General features: G+C 41.8%; 1 protein-coding gene across 1 annotated transcript; it reads left to right on the plus strand.

Moving 5' to 3' along the window:
* The first annotated feature begins 7,583 nt into the window (after positions 1-7,583).
* On the plus strand, positions 7,584-11,215 carry LOC114541690. Its single transcript, XM_028561488.1, has 2 exons — positions 7,584-7,619; positions 10,228-11,215. Exon 2 carries the CDS (start codon positions 10,397-10,399, stop codon positions 11,024-11,026), a length of 630 nt encoding a protein of 209 aa, XP_028417289.1. The 5' UTR covers positions 7,584-7,619; positions 10,228-10,396; the 3' UTR covers positions 11,027-11,215.
* The last annotated feature ends 3,978 nt before the right edge of the window (positions 11,216-15,193 follow it).

The raw sequence follows: 15,193 nt of genomic DNA on the forward strand, positions 1-15,193 counted from the left end.
GTCCTTAATGTAACCTAACCTTTTCTTTAAGTAACCTGCCCTGTCTTTTATGTAACGTGGCCTGTCTTTTATGTAACATGGCCTGTCCTTTATGTAACCTGGCCTGTCCTTTTATGTAACATGGCCTTTTGTTTATGTAACCTGTCATTTTCTTTATGTAACCTGCCCTGTCCTTTATGTAACATGGCTTGTCCTTTATGTAACCTGGCCTGTTCTTCATGTAACCTGTACTGGCCTTTATGTAACCTGGCCTGTCCTTTATGTAGCCTGACCTTTCATTCATGTAACTTGGCCTGGCCTTTATGTAACCTGGCCTGTCCTTTGTGTATACTAGCCTGTAGTTTATGTAACCTTCCTGTCCTTTATGTAAGCTGCCTGTCCTTTATGTAACCTGTCCTGTCCTTTATATAACTTAGCCTGTCCTTTATGTAACATGGCCTGTCCTTTATGTAACCTGTCGTGTCTTTTATGTAACCTATCCTGTCCATTATGTAACCTGGCATGTCCTTTATGTAACCTGGCCTGTCCTTTATGTAACCTTGTCTGTCCTTTATGTAACCTCGCCTATCCTTTATGTAACCTGGCCTGTCCTTTATTTAACCTGCCTGTCCAGTATGTAACCTTCCTGTCCTTTATGTAACCTGGCGTTTTCTTTATGTAACCTGGCCTGTCCTTTATGTAACCTGCCCTGTCCTTTATGTAACATGGCCTGTCCTTTATGTAACATAGCCTGTCCTTTATGTAACCTGGCCTTTTCTTTATGTAACCTGGCCTTTTCTTTATGTAACTTTTCCTGTCCTTGATGTAACCTGGCCTGTCCTTTATGTAACCTGTCGTGTCTTTTATGTAACCTATCCTGTCCATTATTTAACCTGCGCTGTCCTTTATGTAACCTGGCCTGTCCTTTATGTAACCAAGCCTGTCCTTTATGTAACCTCGCCTCTCCTTTATGTAACCTGGCCTGTCCTTTATGTAACCTGCCTGTCCTTTATGTAGCCTGACCTGTCATTCATGTATCTTGACCTGGCCTTTATGTAACCTGGCCTGTCATTTATGTAACCTGCACTGTCCTTTATGTAACATGGCTTTTCCTTTATGTAACCTGCCCTGTCCTCTATGTACCCTGGCCTGTCCTTTATGTAACATGGCCTGTCCTTTATGTAACCTGCCTGTCCTTAATGTAACCTAACCTTTTCTTTAAGTAACCTGCCCTGTCCTTTATGTAACGTGGCCTGTCCTTTATTTAACATGGCCTGTCCTTTATGTAACCTGGCCTGTCCTTTTTTGTAACATGGCCTTTTGTTTATGTAACCTGTCCTTTTCTTTATGTAACCTGCCCTGTCCTTTATGTAACATGGCCTGTCCTTTATGTAACCTGGCCTGTTCTTCATGTAACCTGTACTGGCCTTTATGTAACCTGGCCTGTCCTTTATGTAGCCTCACCTGTCATTCATGTAACTTGGCCTGGCCTTTATGTAACCTGGCCTGTCCTTTGTGTAAACTGGCCTGTCGTTTATGTAACCTGCCTGTCCTTTATGTAAGCTGCCTGTCCTTTATGTAACCTGTCCTGTTCTTTATGTAACTTAGCCTGTCCATTATGTAACCTGGCATGTCCTTTATGTAACCTGGCCTGTCCTTTTTGTAACCTTGTCTGTCCTTTATGTAACCTCGCCTATCCTTTATGTAACCTGGCCTGTCCTTTATGTAACATGCTTGTCCTGTATGTTACCTTCCTGTCCTTTATGTAACCTGGCGTTTTCTTTAAGTTACCTGGCCTGTCCTTTATGTAACCTGCCCTGTCCTTTATGTAACATGGCCTGTCCTTTATGTAACATAGCCTGTCCTTTATGTAACCTGGCCTTTTCTTTATTTAACCTGGCCTTTTCTTTATGTAACCTGCCCTGTCCTTTATGTAACATGGCCTGTCCTTTATGTGTAACCTGTCCTGTCCTTTATGTAACTTAGCCTGTCCTTTATGTAACATGGCCTGTCCTTTATGTAACCTGTCGTGTCTTTTATGTAATCTGGCCTGTCCTTTATGTAACATGGCCTGTCCTTTATGTAACCTGGCCTGTCCTTTATGTAACCAGGGCTGTCCTTTATGTAACCTGCCCTGTCCTTTAAGTAACATGGCCTGTCTTTTATGTAACCTGGCCTGTCCTTTATGTAACCTGTCGTGTGTTTTATGTAACCTATCCTGTCCATTATGTAACCTGGCCTGTCCTTTATGAAACCTGCCCTGGCCTTTATGTAACCTTGCCTGTCCTTTATGTAGCCTGACCTGTCATTCATGTATCTTGACTTGGCCTTTATGTAACCTGCCCTGTCCTTTGTGTAACCTGGCCTGTCCTTTTTGTAACCTGGCCTGTCCTTTATGTAACCTGCTTGTCCTTTATGTAACCTGCCTGTCCTTTATGTAACCTGTCCTGTCATTTATGTAACTTAGCCTGTCCTTTATGTAACCTGGCCTGTCCTTTATGTAGCCTGACCTGTCCTTCATGTAACCTGGCCTGTCCTCTATGTAACCTGGCCTGTCCTTTATGTAACATGGTCTGTCCTTTATGTAACCTGCCTGTCCTTTATGTAACATGGCCTGTCCTTCATGTAACCTGGCCTGGCCTTTATGTAACCTGGCCTGTCCTTTATGTAGCCTGACCTGTCCTTCATGTAACTTGGCCTGGCCTTTATGTAACCTGGCCTGTCCTTTGTGTAACCTGGCCTGTCCTTTATGTAACCTGGCCTGTCCTTTATGTAACATGGCCTGTCCTTTATGTAAACTGCCTGTCCTTCATGTAACCTGGCCTTTTCTTTATTTAACCTGCCCTATCCTTTATGTAACCTGGCCTGTCTTTTATACAACATGGACTGTCCTTTATGTATACTGGCCTGTCCTTTATGTCACCTGGCTTAGCCTTTATGTAACCTCGCTGGTCCTTTATGTAACCTAGCCTGTCCTTTATGTAACCTGCCCTGTCCTTTATGTAACCTGGCCTGTCCTTTATGTAACCTGTCTTTTATGTTACCTGTAGCCATCCCGAATGTCGCGGTGCACAAAAACATCAAAAAAATCGCTGTCGCGCATGCGCAAACGATTTTTCATCGAAATAATGCTGCTACCTTCGAGACTTAACAGTTTTTGGGCATCCCGAATGTTGCAGTGCACAAAAATATCGAAAAAATTGTTGCCGTGCATGCGTAAACGAGTTTTAATTGAAAAAATGCTTCTACCCTCAAAATTTTACATTTTTTGGGCATCCCGAATGTCGCGGTGCACAAAAACACTGAAAAAATTGTTGCTGCGCATGCGCAAACGATTTTTCATCAAAATAATGCTGCTACCTTTCGTGATTTAACAGTTTTTGGGCATCCCGAATGTCGCGGTGCACAAAAACATCGAAAAAATCGTTGCTGCCGATAAGCAAACCTTTTTCCATCGAAATAATGCTGCTACCCTCGAGATTTAACAGTTTTTGGGCATCCCGAATGCCGCGGTGCACAAAAACATCGAAAAAATCGTTGCTGCGCATGCGCAAACAATTTTTCATCAAAATAATGCTTCTACCCTCGAGATTTAACAGGTTTTGGGCATCCCGAACGTTGCGGTGCACAAAAACATCGAAAAAATCGTTGCCGCGCATGCACAAACGATTTCTCATCAAAATAATGCTGTTGTCCTCGAGATTTAACAGTTTTTGGGCATCCCGAATGTCTCGGTGCACAAAAACATCGATAAAATCGTTGCCGCGCATGCGCAAACGATTTTTTATCGAAATAATGCTGCTACCATCGAGATTTAACAGTTTTTGGGCATCCCGAACGTCGCGGTTAACAAAAACATCGAAAAAATCGTTGCCGCGCATGGGCAAACGATTTTTCATCGAAATATTGCTGCTACCCTCGAGATTTGACAGTTTTTTGGCATCCCGAATGTCGCGGTGCACAAAAACATCAAAAAAATCGTTGCTGCGCATGCGCAAACGATTTTTCTACGAAATAATGCTGCTACCCTCGAGACTTAACAGTTTTTGGGCATCGCAAATGTCGCGGTGCCCAAAAACATCGAAAAAATCGTTGCTGCGCATGCGTAAACGATTTTTCTACGAAATAATGCTGCTACCCTCGAGACTTAACAGTTTTTGGGCATCGCAAATGTCGCGGTGCCCAAAAACATCGAAAAAATCGTTGCTGCGCATGCGTAAACGAGTTTTCATCGAAATAATGCTGCTACCCTCGAGATTTAACAGTTTTTGGGCATCCCGAATGGATGGTTGTCCAATACTGTTGCAAGCATACGGGTCGTTCGTTTCGTAAAACTTTTTATACGGATGGTAAAGCGGTTTAGGCATTTCTATTCGTGAGAAGTAGGCAACTATTCGCACCATTGGTATCGAATAGACTCTTAGTTTACGATCCGTAAATAGACTATGTCGATTGGTAAACGCACTTTGTCGACTAGAACATGAGGCATGGAAACTAGCGTGTGTCTAAGGCGTAAACAGCTATATCCCCAAACAGACTGTGTCTATAGGATAAGGAGATGAAGAGATTGTCGATCCGTACCATTGGTATCAAATGGACCGTTGGTTTACAATCCGTAAACAGAGTGTGTAAATTCGTAAATAAGGCATGATGTGTCTAGGACATGGCTCTCAAAAGCTTGTCGATCCGTACCATTAATATCAAAAAGACTTTTCGTTTATGATCCGTAAACAGAGTGTATCGATTCGTACATAGGGCATGATTTGTCTAAGACAGGGCTCTCAAAAGCTTGTCGATCCGTACCGTTGGTATCGAATGAACTGTTCGTTTACGATCCGTAAACAGAGCGTGTCGATTCGTAAATAGGGCATGATGTGTCCGGGATAGGGCTCTGAAAAAGTTGTCGATCCGTACCATTGGTATCGAATGGACTGTTCGTTTACGATCCTTAAACAGACTGTGTCGATTCGTAAATAGGGCATGATGTGTCTAGGATAGGGCTCTGAAAAAGTTGTCGATCCGTACCATTGGTGTCGAATGGACTGTTCGTTTACGATCCGTAAACAGATTGTGTCGATTCGTAAATATAGGGCATGATGTGTCTAGGATAGAGCTCTGAAAAGCTTGTCGATCCGTACCATTGGTATCGAATGGACTGTTCGTTTACGCGGATCCGTAAACAGAGTGTGTCGATTCGTAAATATAGGGAAGATGTGTCTAGGATAGGCCTCTGAAAAGCTTGTTGATCCGTACCATTGGTATCGAATGGACTGTTCATTTACGATCCGTAAACAAACTTTGTCGATTCGTAAATAGGGCATGATGTGTCTACAATCTCGTGCAAAAAGGTTTGAGACAAGCTATTTATTGAAGTATTTATCCTATAAAAAGTAGTTTTTGCCCCCCTCCCCCCCAAAACAATGTTGTTTCAACATGTTTTGAAGTAAGGGGATATTCAACAACACATTTACAACATTGTTTTGGGGGGGAGGGGGCGCCAGTCGGAAAACGTTTGTAAAAATGTAAAGTGTCTCATCATTTTTGCACGAGATTGTCTGTGTACATGCCTTTATGTGTAGCCAGGTTAAATAAAATTACGTAAAAATTATTTTAATCCTGATATGAGCCCAGCCACCGTTTCTATGTAGTATAAAGGCTTTGATGTAGTTGTTGTGAGAAACTCTATGAAAAAAAAATGATTAAGGAACACGGATCAGGGGCCTGGGGCGAGTAAACAGATATTTTGAATTTTATTATTCCTTCTGACAGCAACGACGAAATTCTTTAAATACAAAAGTAATCACACTGTTTATGGCCGAATGGAGCAGACGGATATCCCTGAGTCAGAATGTGATGCTGACGATTTCCATCACAATTCGCTAACTTCTTCAAACATACGAAGAACATACTTGGTGACGTATAGCCAAGCAGACCTCCAAATATTTCCGACAAGGCAAAGTTTTGGAGAGCAAGTTGCTTATTATTTTAATGAAGGGACGGGAAAAGTTAAAGTTGAGTACTGGGCCTGTTGCAAGGAGCCACACGAGAATTATGGTGTACATTATCATATGAGCTTAAAGCTCGATGGAGCGAAACGATGGAAAAGAGTGAAAGATAAAATGATGCAAAACCATGGAGTTGTGCTGCACTTTTCCAATAATCACGATAACTATTATTCAGCGTACCAATATGTCACAAAGGAGGACACTGAAGTATTTTTAAGCGCCAATCACCCAAACCTTACCGAGATTGGTTCTCCTAGGACCAAAACATGCATTCGAGCATATCGAAAAAGTCGAATGAAGAAAAGAAAACCCGATGTAACCGAGCCGGAAGAACAGCCTAAGAAGATTGTTAAACGTCTCAGCAACTTGGAGGTCTCTGAATTTATGGTAGCTAATGGAATAAGAAGTCACACAGAGTTGCTTGCCATTGCGGAAGCCCAGAGAAAGGAAGGCCATAAAGACTTAGTCAATTTCATTTTATGCCGCTCAAACAAATCTGTCCAGGAGCTTATTGACAATATCTGGCGTTTGCAACATGCACAGGCTACCCTTGATAGAAAGAAACAGTCTCGTATGGACTTGCTACGGGATGCAAGCAAAGTAGTATGCGTTGATGGCTGCAATGGCGAATGGATAAGGTGTGCACGACAGGTATTAAAAAACAACATATTCATCCAGTGGTTTTTGGTTCAGCGCTGAAGGATCTTTTAACAAAGGGAAGGGGGAATTTAGAAATCTTATGCTTGTTGGCTGTGCGTGTTCTGGAAAGACATTTTTGTTTGACCCGCTTTGCCAGATATTCAAAAGTTTCGTGAATCCGGCCTGTGATAAATATGCATGGGTGGGAGTTGAGGAATGTGAGGTTATCTATCTAAATGATTTTAGATGGACCTCAACTCTCATATCATGGAAAGACTTTCTGTTACTCCTAGAGGGACATGTCGTTAATTTACCTGCTCCGAAGAACCAGTAGGCAAATGATGTTTGCATTGATACCGACGTGCCCATTTTTGCCACTTCAAGCAATCCAATCGTCTTTTACGACAGAAACGGGCGGATCGACGAACGCGAAACGGAAATGATGTCTGTGAGATGGAGGATCTTTGAATTCACTAGACAAATTCCACAGGCCGAACAAAAGGACCTTCCGCCGTGCCCACGCTGTTTTGCCGAACTAGTACTGTTGGATGAACAGTTCTGACTCGCCTTGGTGAACTTTTAACTTCCAAGAAAAACACGAAACACGTTACGCGCACGTTACGCACACGTTACGCAACACGTTACGTTTGGGATTATAGAGAACATTAACGAAAAGTGACACGTTACACACGTTACGCCTTATTATTATTAGTGTAACAGTGCACCTATTGTGATTAGATAATGTGACAGTGCACTATTGTAATTAGATAAAGTAACAGTGCACTATTGTAATTAGAAATATGAGAGTCTTGAGCACATGTATATAGGGAGCACGAGGATGAAATAAAAGACACTTAGAAACTGGATCGAACGTGTGTGTGTCTCAGACAGCTCGGCCCGTTACAATTTGGTGGCAGCGGTGGGATTTAAAGAACGGTTTATAGAGATGTCTAGAGCAATTCTTCCCTCGAAGTTTGAGCGGGGAGATTTAACAATCTTTAAAACAGGGAACGGGGAATGGGGGAATGGAACGGGGAATGGAAGGGAATGGAATGGCTTCGGGGAATGAGCCGGGGAATGGAATGGCTTCGGGGAATGAGCCGGGGAATGAGCCGGGGAATGGAATGGCTTCAGGGAATGTGCAGCTTGTGCGTCAGTGCGAGTTTGTTTGGCCCATTTGGCGTGATTAAAACCTGTAAACGCTTCCATGTCACGAATCATGAGACAGCTACTCACAGTTTGAATTCCTTGAGGTAAAAGACAAAGCGATTACAAGCTCATAGTATAAATGCGATGTTTGCATTGTCATTGTGATGTACATTGATGTACATTATATAGATAGAATTTAGGTAGGTGGTTCAATGTAAATCCTCCAAAATCTGAAGGCAATTAGTATAATACTGTAATAGTATTTTTTGCAGAAATCTTTTTAGTTCTTAATATGCCTTATAAAGCTCAATGTGTGTGATTAAAAGGTGAATAAAGATACTGACACAGTGTCACTTGTTTGTTTTTTATTTCAGGCTATGTGAACAAGACCTCTGGACAGTTTTGTTAATTTAAGCAGAAATAATGGTTGTGGTGGAAATGTGGTGAATGCATTCTTGACAAGTTAATGGGTTTGCTTCCAAGAATACACTGAAACTTGGAGCAACAATGACTTTGAATATAATTATGTAATTAATATATTATTTATTAATCTTAATTTATATGACTTTTTACCTCACATAATTCAAATAATGTTCAGATAAAAGGTAATATTTCACTGTTAATGGTGTAATAAATATTTTATATGTTGATTATATTCATAATGAATTATTTGTCCTGCTCCATACTTTGGCAATTCTGTTTAAGAAATCCCACCATAGTAGATCTTTTTTGAAATAGTTACAGTCAAGTTGTTGTCTAGTTTTAGTACAAAATAATACAAGTGCTACAATTAAACAAGGGAAAATAATAAAAATTAATTACATAAGCAAGCACATTTTCTATTTTAAAAAGGTCTATGAATTGAGATGACATGTACTAACAATTTTGCATTAATTAAAGACAATTGTATTATACTGTGGGTTCTTTAATATTGTCCAATACTCCCAGTGACATCCCACTGAAATTCCTGCAGGTGTCTCAATCCATCAAACCAGTTTATCTTTTATTGCTTATATTTAAGTCAGAATCAATGTATTCAATATCAATATGTAAAAATAATATCTAAGTTCTACAACATTATTTTGACAAGTCTGTTAAAGGAGAAAAGTAATTTTTCCTCTTCATCAGAATTGAGAACCATGTTCTTGAAGCCAACCCCCCTCCTTGGCAGGATGATTATGGTACAAAATGAGAAGGGGGGTGTTGAAAAATTTCTGGATTTCTTCTTGGGGGGTCTCCAAAAAGATAACATATTGATATTGAATACATTGATTCTGACTTAAATATAAGAAATAAAAGATAAACTGGTTGATGGATTGAGACACCTGCAGGAATTTCAGTGGGATGTCACTGGGAGTATTGGACAATATTAAAGAACCCACAGTAATAATACAATTCTTTAATTAATGCACAAAATTGTTAGTACATGTCATCTCAATTCATAGACCTTTTTAAAATAGAAAATGTGCTTGCTTATGTAATTATTTTATTATTTCCCTTGTTTAATTGTAGCACTTGTATTATTTTGTACTAAAACTAGACAACAAACTTGACTGTAACTATTTCAAAAAAAGATCTACTTATGGTGGGATTTCTTAAACAGAATTGCCAAAGTATGGAGCAGGACAAATAATTCATTATGAATATAATCAACTATATATATTTATTCACCATTAACAGTGAAATATTTACCTCTTTATCTGAACATTTTTGATTATGTGAGGTAAAAAGTCATATAAATTAAGATTAATAAATAATATATTATACATAATTATATTCAAAGTCATTGTTGCTCCAAGTTTCAGTGTATTCTTGGAAGCAAACCCATTAACTTGTCAATAATGCATTCACCACATTTCCACCACAACCATTATTTCTGCTTAAATTAACAAAACTGTCCAGAGGTCTTGTTCACATAGCCTGAAATAAAAAACAAACAAGTGACACTGTGTCAGTATCTTTATTCACCTTTTAATCACACACATTGAGCTTTATAAGGCATATTAAGAACTAAAAAGATTTCTGCAAAAAATACTATTACAGTATTATACTAATTGCCTTCAGATTTTGCAGGATTTACATTGAACCACCTACCCAAATTCTATCTATATAATGTACATCAATGTACATCACAATGACAATGCAAACATCGCATTTATACTATGAGCTTGTAATCGCTTTGTCTTTTACCTCAAGGAATTCAAACTGTGAGTAGCTGTCTCATGATTCGTGACATGGAAGCGTTTACAGGTTTTAATCACGCCAAATGGGCCAAACAAACTCGCACTGACGCACAAGCTGCACATTCCCCGAAGCCATTCCATTCCCCGGCTCATTCCCCGGCTCATTCCCTGAAGCCATTCCATTCCCCGGCTCATTCCCCGAAGCCATTCCATTCCCTTCCATTCCCCGTTCCATTCCCCTATTCCCCGTTCCCTGTTTTAAAGATAGCCATTTGGCTGCGCGAATTTGATGCTTGCGCTGAGGCAAATGGGTGGAACGCAGATGCGAAAATCAAGAAATTCCCAGCTTTTCTCCGGGGCGAAGCAGCGAGCCATTTTTACGTACTGGACGAGGAAGCTCGTGAAACATATGACGCTGTTACGAAAGCCCTAAAAGAGACCATGTGTCCTGCGGCGTGTAAAGAAGTGTACTTTGCCGAGTTCGAAGCGAGACTTTTAAAGCCAGGCGAGGACCCGACGGTGTACAAGTGGGAGTTGGAGCAAATTTTATCGAAAGCTCAACCAGACATTGATGCCGGAGCGAAAACCGCGTTGTTAACGAGGCCGTTCATGAAAGGTTTACCCAAAAACATTCGAATGAAGTTGCTAGAGAGTGACCCTACGCCAGATCTGAAAAAAATGGTGTCATTTGTTCAACGGTACAGGGCAATTCAGGAATTTAACGACCAAGGGAATGTGACGCAGAGTGCTGGTGTGGCAAGCGAAAAGAGTGGTGAAGAAATGACCAAATTGGTGGCGCTGGTGTCCGACATCGCCGTGCGACAAAAGAATCTGGAGGAGAAGTTATCGCGGAATAAACGAGATGATCTATCGGCGCAAACGAAAGATCGAAGCAACAGAAAATTTTTTGTCTGCAAGAAAATGGGCCACATCGCCAGGGACTGTTGGCACAATCCACAACAGCAAAGCCAGACGTTTGATTCCACAAACAGATGTTATGAATGCCAGGGATACGGACATTTTGCCAAAGACTGTGCGAATCGTTTAAACTCCCAGCGGGCGATACGATAAGTGGGATCAAAGATCGCCCTGGGGTAAGTTTTAATACCTTCAATGTTTCATTATCCACACAACCATATGTTAAATGTTTTGTAAATAATGTTGAAGTTCATGCACTTATTGACACTGGTTCCATGAGAACATTTATAAGCCATACTTTACACAGGATTATTGACTTTGATAGTAAATTAATTAACACTACTGTCGCAGAACGTTGCGTATCCATCACCGGCGGTAGTTTAAATATCCTTGGGTGCCTCGACACAAACATAACGTTCCCCAAAAGTAAGCGAGCGTACAAAGGACGTCTTCTTGTTAGCGACAACATCAGTTACGACTGTGTGTTGGGGTGGGACTTCCTCGAAGCAAATAGGTTGAGTCTACAGGGGGATATTCGCAGTGGGTCTAGCCCCTATTACTTAACGGGGTCTCACGGGCGGACTGAAGTTCTTTTATCACCCCTTTCCAATGGTGGACTGATATCTGGAGTGACTGAGGCAAGTGGTGACCCTTCTGGCGAAACGCCCAAAACATGCGTGGAGAACGATTCAACTTTCCTTATCCAGTCTCGTATGAAAGCCGAAATTGCCGTAGTTTTAGACCAAAATGTTGTCGTGCCCGCGAGATCTGAGATGATTGTAGAGGGTAGATTAGTAAAATCAGCACAGACAGAAATAGGCATGATAGCGCCTCTAAAGAGCGAGTCAGGTAACGACATTCATGTGGCACATACAGTAGTCTGCCCGCAAGGTAGAAACATTGTTTTACGAGTCATGAACGCACATAGCGAACCTAGCGAGCTAAAATTCGGTACCAAAATCGCAGCATTTAGCCCTCTAGTCCAATCTCACAGCAAAATAAGTAGCGCAAGCTGTGGTATTAAGGCAAATAACGGAAAGGGCGAAACAAACAAATTTGAAGGTGTTATAAATTCTAATTTAAATCAGGCCGATAAAAGCTGTGTTCTTGAAGTCCTATCCGAGTTCGAAGATGTGTTTGAGGCTACATTAGGGCACACAAATGTAGTGACACATAACATCGATACAGGTAACTCTAACCCCATTAAACATCGCCCTCGCCGTTTGCCGTACGCGTATCGAGAAGAGGCTGACAGACAAATCAAAGATATGTTAGCACAAGGTATTATAAGTCCTAGTACCAGCCCATGGGCAAGCCCTATTGTGTTAGTTAAAAAGCGGTCAGGGGAACTACGTTTTTGTGTAGATTATCGGAAATTAAACGAAGTAACACTCAACGACTCGCATCCAATTCCAAACATTGCGGACATACTAGATTCTTTGGGAGACGCAACATATTTTTCAACATTAGATCTACGCAGCGGGTACTGGCAAATTAACGTTGACCCCCGTGATCGGCCAAAAACGGCTTTCGTTACAAGCTCGGGTCTGTTTGAGTTTAACCGCATGAGTTTTGGCTTAAAAACGGCTCCGGCAACTTTTCAGCGTGCTATGGAAATAGTCTTAGCAGGTCTCACGTTCGAAATATGTTTATGTTATCTTGATGATGTTATTTGCTTTGGGCGCAACCTTGGCGAACACAATGACAGATTGAGAGCAGTCCTTGACAGGTTTCGGCAGCACAACTTGCGCGTTAAGTTGGAAAAATGTCGGTTTGCGGAAACTAGGGTTGCATTCTTAGGTCATGTCATTTCTAAAGACGGCATCAGCCCTGACCCACAGAAAGTCGAGGCAGTACAGAACATCAGTGCGCCAAATGTATAACAGAGTTGCGTAGTTTTTAGGACTCGCCAGTTACTATCGCCGCTTTATTGCGAATTTTGCAACAGTCGCCGCGCCTCTAACTAAACTTACAACAAAAGAAGCCGCCAGAACACCTTTTGATTGGTCGAACGAGTGCGAAATATCTTTTAAGAAAAATTAAACGTCAGCTCTGTTCCGCACCCTTATTAGCTTACCCAAAATTCGATCGCGAGTTTACTCTTTACACGGACGCATCAGATGTTGGTTTAGGTATTGTACTTGCCCAGCACGATGACAATGGTATAGAAAGAGTCATCGCATACGGCTCTCGCAGTCTGACGCAACGGGAACGCAATTATGCGACCACTGAAAAAGAAGCGTTGGCAATTCATTACGGCACCCAACACTTTCGTCTATACCTCTTAGGGCGCAAATTCAGAATAATTACTGATCATAATGCACTTCGTTGGCTAAATTCCATCGAGCTGAAAGGGCGTTTAGCCAGATGGCTAATGGATTTGCAAGAGTTCGAATTTGTGGTTCAACATCGACCGGGTAAATCGCATTTGAATGCAGATGTCTTATCACGCCTAGTAGCTAAGAAATGCGAGGAAACATGTCAAACTTCCGCTATCCACACGATTCCTTCAATGCTAACTGAATGGAAAGCGACGGCAAAGCGTCTCATAACAGCGCCTGTTATCTATGTGCTTGGGCTCCTTTTCATGCTTTGGGCTAGTTGTGCACGCGCTATCGATTTTATCACATTGCCGCGAAAATGCACTACAAACAAATTACTCAACCCACACGCGCGCGCTTTCCAACCGCAAACACAAGCAACTGAGAATACACCTGTCTTTAGGCATGAAAAAATTAACTCAATTACTGTAAGCCCAACTATAAACCTACATGAAGCACAACGGCAGGACAGCAATATCTCGAAAGTTTTGGAATTTAAGATGCACAAGAAACCACGCCCAGATTTCAAGGAGTGGAGCATTGACCCAGTTCTGAAAAATTTTTGGCATAATTACGATCGCTTATTTATACATAATGGTTTACTAGTACGATCTCGCCACAACCAGTACACATATCCTGATCACGCCATTGTGATTCCACAATCCATAGTGCCTAAGATACTCGACGGTATGCATGATCGTGCGGTCATCTCGGCTCAGCACAAACCGGACAGCGTATTCGCGAAAGATTTTATTGGGCAAATCTGCGTGCCTCTGTGCAAGCCCATATCCAACATTGCGTATCTTGCCAGCGCCGCAAATCACCTTCGAATCCAGATAAAGCGCCTATGAAAACGATCAGTGTTAGTGAGCCTTTTACATTTTGGGCATTAGATTACATGGGCCCCATATCGGAGACCGCAAGGGGGAATAAATATATACTCGTTATCATGGACCATTTTACCAAATGGTGCGAGGCGTTCCCTACGAAAGATCAAAAGGCCTCAACCGTGGCCGACTGTTTAATATCCAAAGTATTCTCGCGTTTTGGACCGCCGCTCGTGCTGCACTCAGACCAAGGGTCAAACTTTGAAAGTATTTTATTACACGAAATTTGTAACATTATGGGGATAACGAAAACACGAACCACAGCATACCACCCTTCCGGGGATGGCCAAGTGGAGCGACAGAATCGCACGCTACAAGACGCTTGCGCATTATGTGTCTAACAATGCTGACGATTGGGATGTTTGGCTAGATTCCGTTCTCTTTGCCTATAATACAAGCAAACATGAATCTACTGGGCTCTCCCCGTACGAACTCGTATTCGGAAAAACACCTCGCATGCCTCTGGAATTAGAATTCGGTGTAACGACTGGGAATCCAAGCACTCAACAGAGTACGCACAGAAAGTCCGCAATAACCTTAAGAATGTTAGGCAGCTAGCTAGAGAGCACTTAGATAAGGTAAGGTCAACCAGGTGTTCAAATCACGACAATAAGAACTGGAAGCCGCATGCAGTAGGTCAGACCGTTTGGGTGAAACGCCCAAAGAAAGGTAAGTTCGGTAGGAAGTGGATAGGGCCGTATAAGGTAGTGAAGAGAATGGGGACGACCTATCGAGTTAGCTCGAATGATGGAAAAGTTATGGTAGTTCACCACGACAACCTTAAGACAGGCTATATACCACTGGATAGCGGCCGAATCGTTGCTCCTGGTCGTGAGTCGGGTGATTTCGCAGTGGTTCACGCATTGCCCGAGCACCCCGTGTTACAACCACCTCCCCGTAGGCCTAGAGGTGACCCCCAACGTTATCAACTTCGGCAAAACATACGTCCTCCCGAACGTTATGCTTACGATTAGCTAAATCGTCGACTATGTAAAAATATGTTGTTTTCGGGGACGAAAACTTAAGTGAGGGGAAAATGTAACAGTGCACCTATTGTGATGAGATAATGTGACAGTGCACTATTGTAATTAGATAAAGTAACAGTGCACTAT

This window comes from Dendronephthya gigantea, unplaced genomic scaffold (genome assembly GCF_004324835.1).
Source record: "Dendronephthya gigantea isolate DGI-Jeju-01 unplaced genomic scaffold, DenGig_1.0 000304F, whole genome shotgun sequence".
NCBI lineage: Eukaryota > Metazoa > Cnidaria > Anthozoa > Malacalcyonacea > Nephtheidae > Dendronephthya > Dendronephthya gigantea.